Source organism: Phyllobates terribilis, unplaced genomic scaffold (genome assembly GCF_046119375.1).
Source record: "Phyllobates terribilis strain yellow unplaced genomic scaffold, ASM4611937v1 Scaffold_8__6_contigs__length_399053987, whole genome shotgun sequence".
Classification (NCBI taxonomy): Eukaryota; Metazoa; Chordata; class Amphibia; order Anura; family Dendrobatidae; genus Phyllobates; species Phyllobates terribilis.
The window spans coordinates 176250568-176267565 of NW_027362768.1; the positions used below are offsets into that span (position 1 = coordinate 176250568).

The window sequence follows — 16998 nt, forward strand, 5'->3', positions numbered from 1 at the left end:
TGCTCCCTATGTACAAGAATATAACTACTATAATACTGCCCCTATGTGCAAGAATATAACTACTATAATACTGCCCCTATGTACAAGAATATAACTACTATGATACTGCTCCTATGTACAAGAATATAACTACTATATTACTGGCCCTATGTACGAGAATATAACTACTAAAATACTGCTTCTATGTACGAGAATATAACTACTATAATACTGCCCCTTATGCACAAGAATATAACTACTATATTACTGGCCCTATGTACGAGAATATAACTACTAAAATACTGCTTCTATGTACGAGAATATAACTACTATAATACTGCTCTTATGTATAAGAATATAACTAATATAATACAGCTCCTATGTACAAAAATATAACTACTATAATACTGCTCCCTATGTTCAAGAATATAACTACTATAATCCTGCCCCTATGTACAAAAATATAACTATTATAATACTGCCCCCTTTGTACAATAAAATAACTACTATATTACTGCTCCTTATGTACAAGAATATAACTACTATAATACTGCCCCTATGTACAAGAATATAATTACTATAATACTGCCCCCCTATGTACAAGAAGATAACTACTATAATACTGCCCCCTATGTACAAGAATATAACTACTATAATGCTACCCATATGTACAAGAATATAACTATTATAATATTGCCCCTATGTGCAAGAATATAACTACTATAATACTGCTCTTATGTACAAGAATATAACTACTATAATACTGCTACTATGTACAAGAATATAACTACTATAATACTGCCCCTTTGTACAAGAATATAACTACTATAATACTGCCCCTATTGTAAGGTAGTTAACGGACACATAGTCCATGGGAGGTATGTATAACAGAGATGGCTGACCTCTGTGATGTAACCCGGAATGTTCCTCTAGTGCACTTAAGCACTAAGAGGACTGTTTGGTGCACCTGGGGTCGGGTTACGGGTATTTGGAGAGATGGGCAGGTCTGGCTGCTCACACACCTTACCTCGGGGTGTGGTTAAAATATAAAATGGAGGCTGTTGTTTGGCACATGGTCTGTGTTTGGAGTGAGAAGGCCTCCTGTGTGTTGTTGTCTCCAGACAGAGCCAGTGAACTGGACACTACCCAGCCTGTGTGTCCACAGGACTGGCTAACCAGAGATTTTACCTAAAGGACTCTTTACTTTGTTTGCCTGAACAGAAGGCTTTTTGTTTTCCTTTTGCTTTTTCCTTGGCTTATGAAGTAATAAACAGACATGGACATTTAAAGAAACATGCCTCCTGTTTGCCTCCTGACACACCCAAGTGAGTAGAATCCCCACACTATGTACAAGAAAATAACTACTATAATACTGCCCCTATATACAAGAATATAACTACTATAATACTGCTCCTATGTACAAGAATATAACTGCTATAATACTGCTCCTATGTACAAGAATAGAACTACTATAATACTGCTCCTATGTACAAGAATATAACTACTATAATACTGCCCCTATGTACAAGAATATAATTACTATAATACTGTCCCTATGTACAAGAATATAACTACTATAATACTGCCCCCTAAGTACAGGAATATAACTACTATAATACTGCTCCTGTGTACAAGAATATAACTACTATAATACTGCTTCTATGTACAGGAATATAACTACTATAATACTGCCCCCTATGTACAAGAATATAACTACTATAATACTGCCCCTATGTACAAGAATATAATTACTATACTACTGTCCCTATGTACAAGAATATAACTACTATAATACTGCCCCCTATGTACAGGAATATAACTACTACAATATTGCTCCTGTGTACAAGAATATAACTACTATAATACTGCTCCTATGTACGAGAATATAACTACTATAATACTGCTCCTATGTATAAGAATATAACTACTATAATACTGCTCCTATGTACAAGAATATAACTACTATAATACTGCTACTATGTACAAGAATATAACTACTATGATACTGCCCCTATATACAAGAATATAACTGCTTTAATACTGCTCCTATGTACAAGCGAATATAACTACTACATTACTGCTCCTATGTACAAGAATATAACTACTGTAATACTGCCCCTATGTACAAGAATATAACTACTATAATACTGCTCCTATGTACAAGAATATAACTACTGTAATACTGCTCCGTTGTACAAGAATATAACTACTATAATACTGCTCCTATGTACAAGAATATAACTACTATAATACTGCTCCTATGTACAAGAATATAACTACTGTAATACTGCCCCTATATACAAGAATATAACTACTGTAATACTGCCCCTATATACAAGAATATAACTACTATAATACTGCCCCTATATGCAAGAATATAACTACTATAAAACTGCTCCTATGTACATGAATATAACTACTGTAATACTGCCCCTATGTACAAGAATATAACTACTATAATACTGCCCCTATGTACAAGAATATAATTACTATAATACAGCTCCTATGTACAAGAATATAACTACTATAATACTGCCCCCTATGTACAAGAATATAACTGCTATAATACTGCTCCCTATGTACAATAATATAACTACTATAATACTGCCCCTTATGTACAAGAATATAACTACTATAATACTGTTCCTATGTACAAGAATATAACTACTATAATACTGCTCCTATGTACAAGAATATAACTACTGTAATACTGCTCCTATGTACAGGAATATAACTACTATAATACTGCCCCCTATGTAGAAGAATACCACTACTATAATACTGCCCCTTATGTACAAGAATATAACTACTATAATACTGTTCCTATGTACAAGAATATAACTACTATAATACTGTTCCTATGTACAAGAATATAACTACTATAATACTGCTCCTATGTACAAGAATATAATTACTGTAATACTGCCCCTATATACAAGAATATAACTGCTATAATACTGCCGCTATGTACAAGAGAATATAACTACTACATTACTGCTCCTATGTACAAGAATATAACTACTATAATACTGCCCCTATGTACAAGAATATAACTACTATAATACTGCCCCTATGTACAAGAATATAACTACTATAATACTGCCCCTATATGCAAGAATATAACTACTCTAATACTGCTCCTATGTACAAGAATATAACTCCTATAATACTGCCCCTATGTACAAGAATATAATTACTATAATACAGCTCCTATGTACAAGAATATAACTACTATAATACTGCTCCTTTGTACAAGAATATAACTACTATAATACTGCTCCTATGTACAAGAATATAACTACTATAATACTGCTCCTATGTACAAGAATATAACTATTATAATACTGCCCCCTATGTAAAAGAATATAACTGCTATAATACTGCTCCTATGTACAAAAATATAACTACTATAGTACTGCTCCTATGTACAAGAATATAACTACTATAATACTGAACCCTATGTACAAGATTATAACTACTATAGTACTGCTCTTATGTACAAGAATATAACTACTATAATACTGTTCCTATGTACAAGAATAAAACTACTATCATACTGCTCCTATGTACGAGAATATAACTACTATAATACTGCTTCTATGTACGAGAATATAACTACTATAATACTGCTCCTATGTACAAGAATATAACTACTATAATACTGCTCCTATGTACAAGAATATAACTACTATGATACTGCCCCTATATACAAGAATATAACTGCTTTAATACTGCTCCTATGTACAAGCGAATATAACTACTACATTACTGCTCCTATGTACAAGAATATAACTACTGTAATACTGCCCCTATGTACAAGAATATAACTACTATAATACTGCTCCTATGTACAAGAATATAATTACGGTAATACTGCCCCTATATACAAGAATATAACTGCTATAATACTGCCCCTATGTACAAGAGAATATAACTACTACATTACTGCTCCTATGTACAAGAATATAACTACTGTAATACTGCCCCTATATACAAGAATATAACTACTATAATACTGCCCCTATATGCAAGAATATAACTACTATAAAACTGCTCCTATGTACAAGAATATAACTACTGTAATACTGCCCCTATGTACAAGAATATAACTACTATAATACTGCTCCTATGTACAAGAGAATATAACTACTACATTACTGCTCCTATGTACAAGAATATAGCTACTATAGTACCGTCCCTATGTGCAAGAATATAATTACTATAATACTGCCCCCTATATACGAGAACTTAGCTACTATAATACTGCCACTATCTACGAGAATATAACTACTATAATACTGCTCCTATGTACAAGAATATAACTACTATAATACTGCTCCGATGTACAAGAATAAAAGTACTATAATACAGCTCCTGCGTACAAGAAAAAAAGTACTATAATACTGCTCCTAGGTACAAGAATATAACTACTGTAATACTGCTCTGTATGTACAAGAATATAACTACTATAATACTGACCCTATGTACAATAATATAACTACTATAATACTGCCCCTATGTACAAGAATATAACTACTATAATTCTGCTCCTATGTACAAGAATATAACTACTATAATACTGCCCCCTATGTACAAGAATATAACTACTATAATACTTCTCCCTATGTACAAGAATATAACTACTATAATGCTGCCCCCTATGTACAAGAATATAACTACTATAATACTGCCCCCTATGTACAAGAATATAACTACTATAATACTGCTCCCTATGTACATGAATATAACTACTATAATACTGCTCCCTATGTACAAGAATATAACTACTATAATACTGCTCCCTATGTACAAGAATATAACTACTATAATACTGCTCCTATGTACAAGAATATAACTACTATAATACTGCTCCTATGTACAAGAATATAACTACTATGATACTGCCCCTATATACAAGAATATAACTGCTTTAATACTGCTCCTATGTACAAGAGAATATAACTACTACATTACTGCTCCTATGTACAAGAATATAACTACTGTAATACTGCCCCTATGTACAAGAATATAACTACTATAATACTGCTCCTATGTACAAGAATATAATTACTGTAATACTGCCCCTATATACAAGAATATAACTGCTATAATACTGCCCCTATGTACAAGAGAATATAACTACTACATTACTGCTCCTATGTACAAGAATATAACTACTGTAATACTGCCCCTATATACAAGAATATAACTACTATAATACTGCCCCTATATGCAAGAATATAACTACTATAATACTGCCCCTATATGCAATAATATAACTACTGTAATACTGCCCCTATGTACAAGAATATAACTACTATAATACTGCTCCTATGTACAAGAATATAACTACTATGATACTGCCCCTATATACAAGAATATAACTGCTTTAATACTGCTCCTATGTACAAGAGAATATAACTACTACATTACTGCTCCTATGTACAAGAATATAACTACTGTAATACTGCCCCTATGTACAAGAATATAACTACTATAATACTGCTCCTATGTACAAGAAAAAAAGTACTATAATACTGCTCCTAGGTACAAGAATATAACTACTGTAATGCTGCTCTGTATGTACAAGAATATAACTACTATAATACTGACCCTATGTACAAGAATATAACTACTATAATACTGCCCCTATGTACAAGAATATAACTACTATAATTCTGCTCCTATGTACAAGAATATAACTACTATAATACTGCCCCTATGTACAAGAATATAACTACTATAATACTGCTCCTATGTACAAGAATAAAAGTACTATAATACAGCTCCTACGTACAAGAAAAAAAGTACTATAATACTGCTCCTAGGTACAAGAATATAACTACTGTAATACTGCTCCTATGTACAAGAATATAACTACTATAATACTGTCCCCTATGTACAAGAATATAACTACTATAATACTGCTCCTATGTACAAGAATATAACTACCATAATACTGCCCCTATGTACAAGTATATAACTACTATAATACTGCCCTATATGTACAAGAATATAACTACCATAATACTGCTCCTATGTACAAGAATATAACTACTATAATACTGCTCCTATGTAAAAAATTATAACTACTTTAATACTGCTCCTATGTACAAGAATTTAAAGACTAGAATACTGCCCCTATGTACAAGAATATAACTACTATAATACTGCTCCTATGTACAAGAATATAACTACTATAATACTGCTCCTATGTACAAGAATGTAAATACTATAATACTGCTCCTATGTACAAGAATATAACTACTATAATACTACCCCTATGTACAAGAATACAACTACCATAATACTGCCCCTATGAACAAGAATATAACTACTATAATACTGCTCCTATGTACAAGAATATAACTAATATAATACTGTCCCCTATGTACAAGAATATAACTACTATAATACTACTCCTATGTACAAGAATATAACTACCATAATACTGCCCCTATGTACAAGAATATAACTACTATAATACTGCTCCAATGTACAAGAATATAACTACTATAATACTGCTCCTATGTACTAGAATATAACTAATATAATACTGCCCCTATGTACAAGAATATAACTACTATAATACTGCCCTGTATGTACAAGAATATAACTACCATAATACTGCTCCTATGTACAAGAATATAACTACTATAATACTGCTCCTATGTACAAGAATATAACTACCATAATACTGCCCCTATGTACAAGAATATAACTACTATAATACTGCCCTGTATGTACAAGAATATAACTACCATAATACTGCTCCTATGTACAAGAATATAACTACTATAATACTGCTCCTATGTACAAGAATATAACTATTATAATACTGCCCCTATGTAAAAGAATATAACTACTATAATGCCGCTCCTATGTACAAAAATATAACTACTATAGTACTGCTCCTATGTACAAGAATATAACTACTATAATGCTGTTCCTATGTACAAGAATAAAACTACTATAATACTGCTCCTATGTACGAGAATATAACTACTATAATACTGCTTCTATGTACAAGAATATAACTACTATTATACTGCTCCTATCTATAAGAATATAACTACTATAATACTGCTCCTATGTACAAGAATATAACTACTATAATACTGCCCCTATGTATGAGAATATAACTACTATAATACTGATCCTATGTACAAGAATATAACTACTATAATACTGCCCCTATATACAAGAATATAACTACTATAATACTGCCCCTGTGTACAAGAGAATATAACTACTACATTACTGCTCCTATGTGCAAGAATATAACTACTGTAATACTGCCCCTATGTACAAGAATATAACTACTATAATACTGCTCCTATGTACAAGAATAAAAGTACTATAATACAGCTCCTACGTACAAGAAAAAAAAGTACTATAATACTGCTCCTAGGTACAAGAATATAACTACTGTAATACTGCTCCTATGTACAAGAATATAACTACTATAATACTGTCCCCTATGTACAAGAATATAACTACTATAATACTGCTCCTATGTACAAGAATATAACTACCATAATACTGCCCCTATGTACAAGTATATAACTACTATAATACTGCCCTATATGTACAAGAATATAACTACCATAATACTGCTCCTATGTACAAGAATATAACTACTATAATACTGCTACTATGTACAAAATTATAACTACTTTAATACTGCTCCTATGTACAAGAATATAAAGACTAGAATACTGCCCCTATGTACAAGAATATAACTACTATAATACTGCTCCTATGTACAAGAATATAACTACTATAATACTGCTCCTATGTATAAGAATGTAAATAATATAATACTGCTCCTATGTACAAGAATATAACTACTATAATACTGCCCCTATGTACAAGAATATAACTACTATAATACTGCCCCTATGTACAAGAATACAACTACCATAATACTGCCCCTATGAACAAGAATATAGCTACTATAATACCGCTCCTATGTACAAGAATATAACTACTATAATACTGTCCCCTATGTACAAGAATATAACTACTATAATACTACTCCTATGTACAAGAATATAACTTCCATAATACTGCCCCTATGTACAAGAATATAACTACTATAATACTGCCCTGTATGTACAAGAATATAACTACCATAATACTGCTCCTATGTACAAGAATATAACTACTATAATACTGCTCCAATGTACAAGAATATAACTACTATAATACTGCTCCTATGTACTAGAATATAACTACTATAATACTTCCCCTATGTACAAGAATACAACTACCATAATACTGCCCCTATGAACAAGAATATAACGACTATAATACTGCTCCTATGTACAAGAATATAACTACTATAATACTGTCCCCTACGTACAAGAATATAACTACTATAATACTACTCCTATGTACAAGAATATAACTACCATAATACTGCCCCTATGTACAAGAATATAACTACTATAATACTGCCCTGTATGTACAAGAATATAACTACCATAATACTGCTCCTATGTACAAGAATATAACTACTATAATACTGCTCCTATGTACAAGAATATAACTACTATAATGCTGTTCCTATGTACAAGAATAAAACTACTATAATACTGCTCCTATGTACGAGAATATAACTACTATAATACTGCTTCTATGTACAAGAATATAACTACTATTATACTGCTCCTATCTATAAGAATATTTCTACTATAATACTGCTCCTATGTACAAGAATATAACTACTATAATACTGCCCCTATGTATGAGAATATAACTACTATAATACTGATCCTATGTACAAGAATATAACTACTATAATACTGCCCCTATATACAAGAATATAACTGCTATAATACTGCCCCTGTGTACAAGAGAATATAACTACTACATTACTGCTCCTATGTGCAAGAATATAACTACTGTAATACTGCCCCTATGTACAAGAATATAACTACTATAATACTGCTCCTGCATGCTAGAATATAACTACTATAATACTGCCCCTATGTACAAGAATATAACTACTATAATACTCCTCCTGCATGCTAGAATATAACTACTATAATACTGCCCCTATGTACAAGAATGTAACTACTATAATACTGCTCCTGCATGCTAGAATATAACTACTATAATACTGCCCCTATGTACAAGAATATAACTACTGTAATACTGCCCCTATGTACAAGAATATAACTACTATAATACTGCTCCTATGTACAAGAGAATATAACTACTGCATTACTGCTCCAATGTACAAGAATATAACTACTATAATACTGCTCCTATGTACAAGAATATAAAGACTAGAATACTGCCCCTATGTACAAGAATATAACTACTATAATACTGCTCCTATGTACAAGAATATAACTACTATAATACTGCTCCTATGTATAAGAATGTAAATAATATAATACTGCTCCTATGTACAAGTATATAACTACTATAATACTGCCCCTATGAACAAGAATATAACTACTATAATACTGCCCCTATGTACAAGAATACAACTACCATAATACTGCCCCTATGAACAAGAATATAACTACTATAATACCGCTCCTATGTACAAGAATATAACTACTATAATACTGTCCCCTATGTACAAGAATATAACTACTATAATACTACTCCTATGTACAAGAATATAACTACCATAATACTGCCCCTATGTACAAGAATATAACTACTATAATACTGCCCTGTATGTACAAGAATATAACTACCATAATACTGCTCCTATGTACAAGAATATAACTACTATAATACTGCTCCAATGTACAAGAATATAACTACTATAATACTGCTCCTATGTACTAGAATATAACTACTATAATACTTCCCCTATGTACAAGAATACAACTACCATAATACTGCCCCTATGAACAAGAATATAACGACTATAATACTGCTCCTATGTACAAAAATATAACTACTATAATACTGTCCCCTATGTACAAGAATATAACTACTATAATACTGCTCCTATGTACAAGAATATAACTATTATAATACTGCCCCCTATGTAAAAGAATATAACTGCTATAATACTGCTCCTTTGTACAAAAATGTAACTACTATAGTACTGCTCCTATGTACAAGAATATAACTACTATAATACTGTTCCTATGTACAAGAATAAAACTACTATAATACTGCTCCTATGTACGAGAATATAACTACTATAATACTGCTTCTATGTACGAGAATATAACTACTATAATACTGCTCCTATGTATAAGAATATAACTACTATAATACTGCTCCTATGTACAAGAATATAACTACTATAATACTGCTCCTATGTACGAGAATATAACTACTATAATACTGCTTCTATGTACAAGAATATAACTACTATTATACTGCTCCTATCTATAAGAATATTTCTACTATAATACTGCTCCTATGTACAAGAATATAACTACTATAATACTGCCCCTATGTATGAGAATATAACTACTATAATACTGATCCTATGTACAAGAATATAACTACTATAATACTGCCCCTATATACAAGAATATAACTGCTATAATACTGCCCCTGTGTACAAGAGAATATAACTACTACATTACTGCTCCTATGTGCAAGAATATAACTACTGTAATACTGCCCCTATGTACAAGAATATAACTACTATAATACTGCTCCTGCATGCTAGAATATAACTACTATAATACTGCCCCTATGTACAAGAATATAACTACTATAATACTCCTCCTGCATGCTAGAATATAACTACTATAATACTGCCCCTATGTACAAGAATATAACTACTATAATACTGCTCCTGCATGCTAGAATATAACTACTATAATACTGCCCCTATGTACAAGAATATAACTACTGTAATACTGCCCCTATGTACAAGAATATAACTACTATAATACTGCTCCTATGTACAAGAGAATATAACTACTGCATTACTGCTCCTATGTACAAGAATATAACTACTATAATACTGCTCCTATGTACAAGAATATAAAGACTAGAATACTGCCCCTATGTACAAGAATATAACTACTATAATACTGCTCCTATGTACAAGAATATAACTACTATAATACTGCTCCTATGTATAAGAATGTAAATATAATACTGCTCCTATGTACAAGAATATAACTACTATAATACTGCCCCTATGTACAAGAATATAACTACTATAATACTGCCCCTATGTACAAGAATACAACTACCATAATACTGCCCCTATGAACAAGAATATAACTACTATAATACCGCTCCTATGTACAAGAATATAACTACTATAATACTGTCCCCTATGTACAAGAATATAACTACTATAATACTACTCCTATGTACAAGAATATAACTACCATAATACTGCCCCTATGTACAAGAATATAACTACTATAATACTGCCCTGTATGTACAAGTATATAACTACCATAATACTGCTCCTATGTACAAGAATATAACTACTATAATACTGCTCCAATGTACAAGAATATAACTACTATAATACTGCTCCTATGTACTAGACTATAACTACTATAATACTTCCCCTATGTACAAGAATACAACTTCCATAATACTGCCCCTATGAACAAGAATATAACGACTATAATACTGCTCCTATGTACAAGAATATAACTACTATAATACTGTCCCCTATGTACAAGAATATAACTACTATAATACTACTCCTATGTACAAGAATATAACTACCATAATACTGCCCCTATGTACAAGAATATAACTACTATAATACTGCCCTGTATGTACAAGAATATAACTACCATAATACTGCTCCTATGTACAAGAATATAACTACTATAATACTGCTCCTATGTACAAGAATATAACTATTATAATACTGCCCATATGTAAAAGAATATAACTACTATAATACCGCTCCTATGTACAAAAATATAACTACTATAGTACTGCTCCTATGTACAAGAATATAACTACTATAATGCTGTTCCTATGTACAAGAATAAAACTATTATAATACTGCTCCTATGTACGAGAATATAACTACTATATTACTGCTTCTATGTACAAGAATATAACTACTATTATACTGCTCCTACCTATAAGAATATTTCTACTATAATACTGCTCCTATGTACAAGAATATAACTACTATAATACTGCCCCTATGTATGAGAATATAACTACTATAATACTGCTCCTATGTACAAGAATATAACTACTATAATACTGCCCCTATGTATGAGAATATAACTACTATAATACTGCCCCTATGTACAAGAATATAACTACTATAATACTCCTCCTGCATGCTAGAATATAACTACTATAATACTGCCCCTATGTACAAGAATATAACTACTATAATACTGCTCCTGCATGCTAGAATATAACTACTATAATACTGCCCCTATGTACAAGAATATAACTACTATAATACTGCTCCTGCATGCTAGAATATTACTACTATAAAACTGCTCCTATGTACAAGAATATAACTACTGTAATACTGCCCCTATGTACAAGAATATAACTACTATAATACTGCTCCTATGTACAAGAGAATATAACTACTGCATTACTGCTCCTATGTACAAGAATATAACTACTATAATACTGCTCCTATGTACGAGAATATAACTACTATAATACTGCCACCATGTACAAGAATATAACTACTATAATACTGCCACCATGTATAAGAATATAACTACTATAATACTGCTCCTATGTATAGGAATATAACTACTATAATATTGCTCCTATGTACAAGAATATAACTACTATAATACTGCCCCTATATACAAGAATATAACTGCTATAATACTGCCCCTATGTACAAGAGAATATAACTACTAAATTACTGCTCCTATGTACAAGAATATAACTACTGTAATACTGCCCCTATGTACAAGAATATAACTACTATAAAACTGCTCCTATGTACAAGAATATAACTACTATAATACTGCTCCTATGTACAAGAGAATATAACTACTATAATACTGCTCCTATGTACAAGAGAATATAACTATTACATTACTGCTCCTTTGTACAACAATATAACTACTATAATACTACTCCTATGTACAAGAATTTAATTACTATAATACTGCACCTATGTACAAGAACATAACTACTATAGTACCGCCCCTATGTGCAAGAATATAATTACTATAATACTGCCCCCTATATACAAGAATATAACTACTATAATACTGCTCCTTATATACGAGAACATAACTACTATAATACTGCCACTATCTACGAGAATATAACTACTATAATACTGCTCCTATGTTCAAGAATATAACTACTATAATACTGCCCCTATGTACAAGAATATAACTACTATAATACTGCTCCTATGTACAAGAATATAACTACTATAATACTGCTCCTATGTACAAGAATATAAATACTATAATACTGCCCCTATGTACAAGAATATAACTACTATAATACTGCTCCTATGTACAAGAGTATAAATACTATAATACTGCTCCTATGTACTAGAATATAACTACTATAATACTGCTCCTATGTACAAGAGTATAAATACTATAATACTGCTCCTATGTACAAGAATACAACTACTATAATACTGCTCCTATGTACAAGAATATAACTACTATAATACTGCCCCTATGTACAAGAATATAACTACTATAATACTGCTCCTATGTACAAGAATATAACTACTATAATACTGCTCCTATGTACAAGAATATAAATACTATAATAGTGCCCCTATGTACAAGAATATAACTACTATAATACTGCTCCTATGTACAAGAGTATAAATACTATAATACTGCTCCTATGTACTAGAATATAACTACTATAATACTGCTCCTATGTACAAGAGTATAAATACTATAATACTGCTCCTATGTACAAGAATATAACTACTATAATACTGCTCCTATGTACTAGAATATAAATACTATAATACTGCCCCTATGTACAAGAATATAACTACTATAATACTGCCCTGTATGTACAAGAATATAACTACCATAATACTGCTCCTATGTACAAGAATATAACTACTATAATACTGCTCCTATGTACAAGAATATAGCTATTATAATACTGCCCCCTATGTAAAAGAATAGAACTACTATAATACTGCTGCTATGTCCAAAAATATAAATACTATAATACTGCTCCTATGTACAAGAATATAACAACTATAATACTGATCCCTATGTACAAGAATATAACTACTATAATACTGCTCTTATGTACAAGAATATAACTACTATAATACTGCCCCTATGTATAAGAGTATAACTACTATAATACTGCCCCCTATGTACAAGAATATAACTACTATAATACTGCCTCTATGTACAAGAATATAACTACTATAATACTGCCCCCTATGTATAAGAATATAACTACTATAATACTGCCCCTATGTACAAGAATAAAACTACTATAATACTGCTCCTATGTACAAGAATAAAACTACTATAATACTGCCCCTATGTACAAGAATATAACTACTATAATACTGCTCCTATGTACAAGAATATAACTACTATAATCCTGCCCCTATTGTAAGGTAGTTAACGGACACATAGTGGATGGGAGGTATGTATAACAGAGATGGCTGACCTCTGTGATGTAACCCGGAATGTTCCTCTAGTGCACTTAAGCACTAAGAGGACTGTTTGGTGCACCTGGGGTCGGGTTACGGGTATTTGGAGAGATGGGCAGGTCTGGCTGCTCACACACCTTACCTCGGGGTGTGGTTAAAATATAAAATGGAGGCTGTTGTTTGGCACATGGTCTGTGTTTGGAGTGAGAAGGCCTCCTGTGTGTTGTTGTCTCCAGACAGAGCCAGTGAACTGGACACTACCCAGCCTGTGTGTCCACAGGACTGGCTAACCAGAGATTTTACCTAAAGGACTCTTTACTTTGTTTGCCTGAACAGAAGGCTTTTTGTTTTCCTTTTGCTTTTTCATTGGTTTATGAAGTAATAAACAGACATGGACATTTAGAGGAAGATGCTTCCTGTTTGCCTCTCGACACACCCAAGTGAGTAGAATCCCCACACTATGTACAAGAATATAACTACTATAATACTGCCCCCTATGTACAGGAATATAACTACTATAATACTGCCCCCTATGTACAAGAATATAACTACTATAATACTGCCCCCTATGTACAAGAATATAACTACTATAATACTGCTCCTATGTACAAGAATATAGCGGCTATAATACTGCCCCCTGTGTACAAGAATATAACTACTATAATACTGCCCCTATGTACAAGAATATAACTACTATAATACTGCCCCCTGTGTACAAGAATATAACTACTATAATACTGCCCCTATGTACAAGAATATAACTACTATAATACTGCCCCCTATGTACAAGAATATAACTACTATAATACTGCTCCTATGTACAAGAATATAACTAATATAATACTGTTCTTATGTAAAATAATATAATTTTTTTCCATTTGACACGTAGAATCCTGGATAACTTTCTTACTATTTTTTTTGCCTATTACAGAATACAGAGAATTAGAATCAAGAATCTTTTCTAGAGAGAAGGAGGAGATGAAGAGGGGAATTAAAACGTCAGTGTGAATCTCTCATTATACCGCAGTAGATGTAACGTATAGCAGTCGTACATGTGTCCACTTATTGCTGCTCAGGTTGTTGCAGCCTAATTCTATAGTAATAGACGATATATTTTGTATCTGCAGATACAGCTTCATTATTCATGGTCTTCTTAGTGACCGTATAAGAACGTTTCCTTCCCTAAGAGAGGCGGATGCCCGGAGATGTGCGCTGTGCAGGTTGTCAGGTATGGGGTGTCAGGTGTTCTATAATTTTTTACCATTTTTCCCTGACAAAGACGGTGCCTGTATTAGTAGGTTTCATTACTGCATGATGAGATGATGACAATGCGTCACCCGTGATATCGCTGGGGTTTTGTGGTCTACAATTACATAACACTCATCACAAAAGTTTGCAACTCATAAAAACTATTTTTATTTAATAATCCATTCATTTAAAAAGTTTGGACAAAAGTTAGGCCTGTAATTCATATGAATGGACAGTAGAGGGCAGAGTTGTGTTACAAATCCTGCACACACATGGGAATTTCCAGGCCTGTCCCAGGGACTAAAGTGTCTCCAAATTGCTGACACCAGCGCTGATGACCATGGGTTTGAGATTCACTTGTCATTTTCCTATTTAGCTCTGTCCATACCCCACCTGATTTTTCAGGGAGCTGAGATATCAGGCGCTGTTTGCTGCTTGTCTCGTGCTGCTGGTGACATAGAGGGATCACTGTGATCACTAGAGATCTCATTTTCCTAATATACATTTTATATTTTCCTATCAGAAAGTCACTTATTAGGATCCATCGCAGACGTAGAATCGGAGACAGAAAGGCATTCCGATAGAAAGCATCAGACAGACGACACAGTGGCGTCATACCGCAAATCTGCCCGAAATCCTGAACCGCTGGAAGAGGAGGTGGACGATTTGGTGGCCTGGACTAATAGCCTCAGTACTGATCTACTGGAAGATTAATTGCAGGGACTTTTCTACAGCATTCGTGCTGACTGTTTTTAATAACAATCAGCTGAATTGTGATTGCAGCTCTGGAGTAAAATAAATAAAGTTATAGGATAAAGCATTATATTTCCTGTCCTGATCCATGTCATCTCACTCGCATACCAAATAACATCTCCTGCAGCAGCGCCAGATCAGGATCCCAGTGAACATGTCCACATTTATGAATTTATGAGCAAATAAACTTTGTGAGTTCTGTGTAATAAACTTTACTAAATGGAGCATGCACTTTCTCTATTCTACCACCAGGTGGCAAAATGGTACAGAATATTTCTGCTCTTCACATTAGTTTTGCATTGTTTTGGGGGTAGTTATATTTTTATAGTCTGAGTGTATGTGAAGAGTGAGCACCTTCCTTCACAAACAGATAACTAAATGCTGCAATCTGTATGTCACATGTCTCATAAAATATTATATATATATTTTCCATAAGATGCAAATTTTCTTCCTCCTGGACC

General features: G+C 32.3%; 1 protein-coding gene across 8 annotated transcripts in view; it reads left to right on the forward strand.

Annotated features, from left to right (window-relative positions):
- UBE2U (ubiquitin conjugating enzyme E2 U) overlaps positions 1–16720 on the forward strand; it is a 56303-nt gene extending 39583 nt beyond the window's left edge. For 5 of the 8 annotated variants that reach the window (XM_073642660.1, XM_073642656.1, XM_073642658.1 and 2 more), the window contains 3 exons: positions 15468–15534; positions 15664–15764; positions 16308–16718. In XM_073642660.1, coding sequence (XP_073498761.1) covers positions 15468–15534; positions 15664–15764; positions 16308–16498 — 359 coding nt within the window. In that variant the 3' untranslated portion in view covers positions 16499–16718. Of the gene's footprint in view, positions 1–15467; positions 15535–15663; positions 15765–16307 lie in introns of all 8 variants that reach the window. The other 3 variants (XM_073642659.1, XM_073642662.1, XM_073642655.1) reach the window with 2 other exon arrangements.
- The last annotated feature ends 278 nt before the right edge of the window (positions 16721–16998 follow it).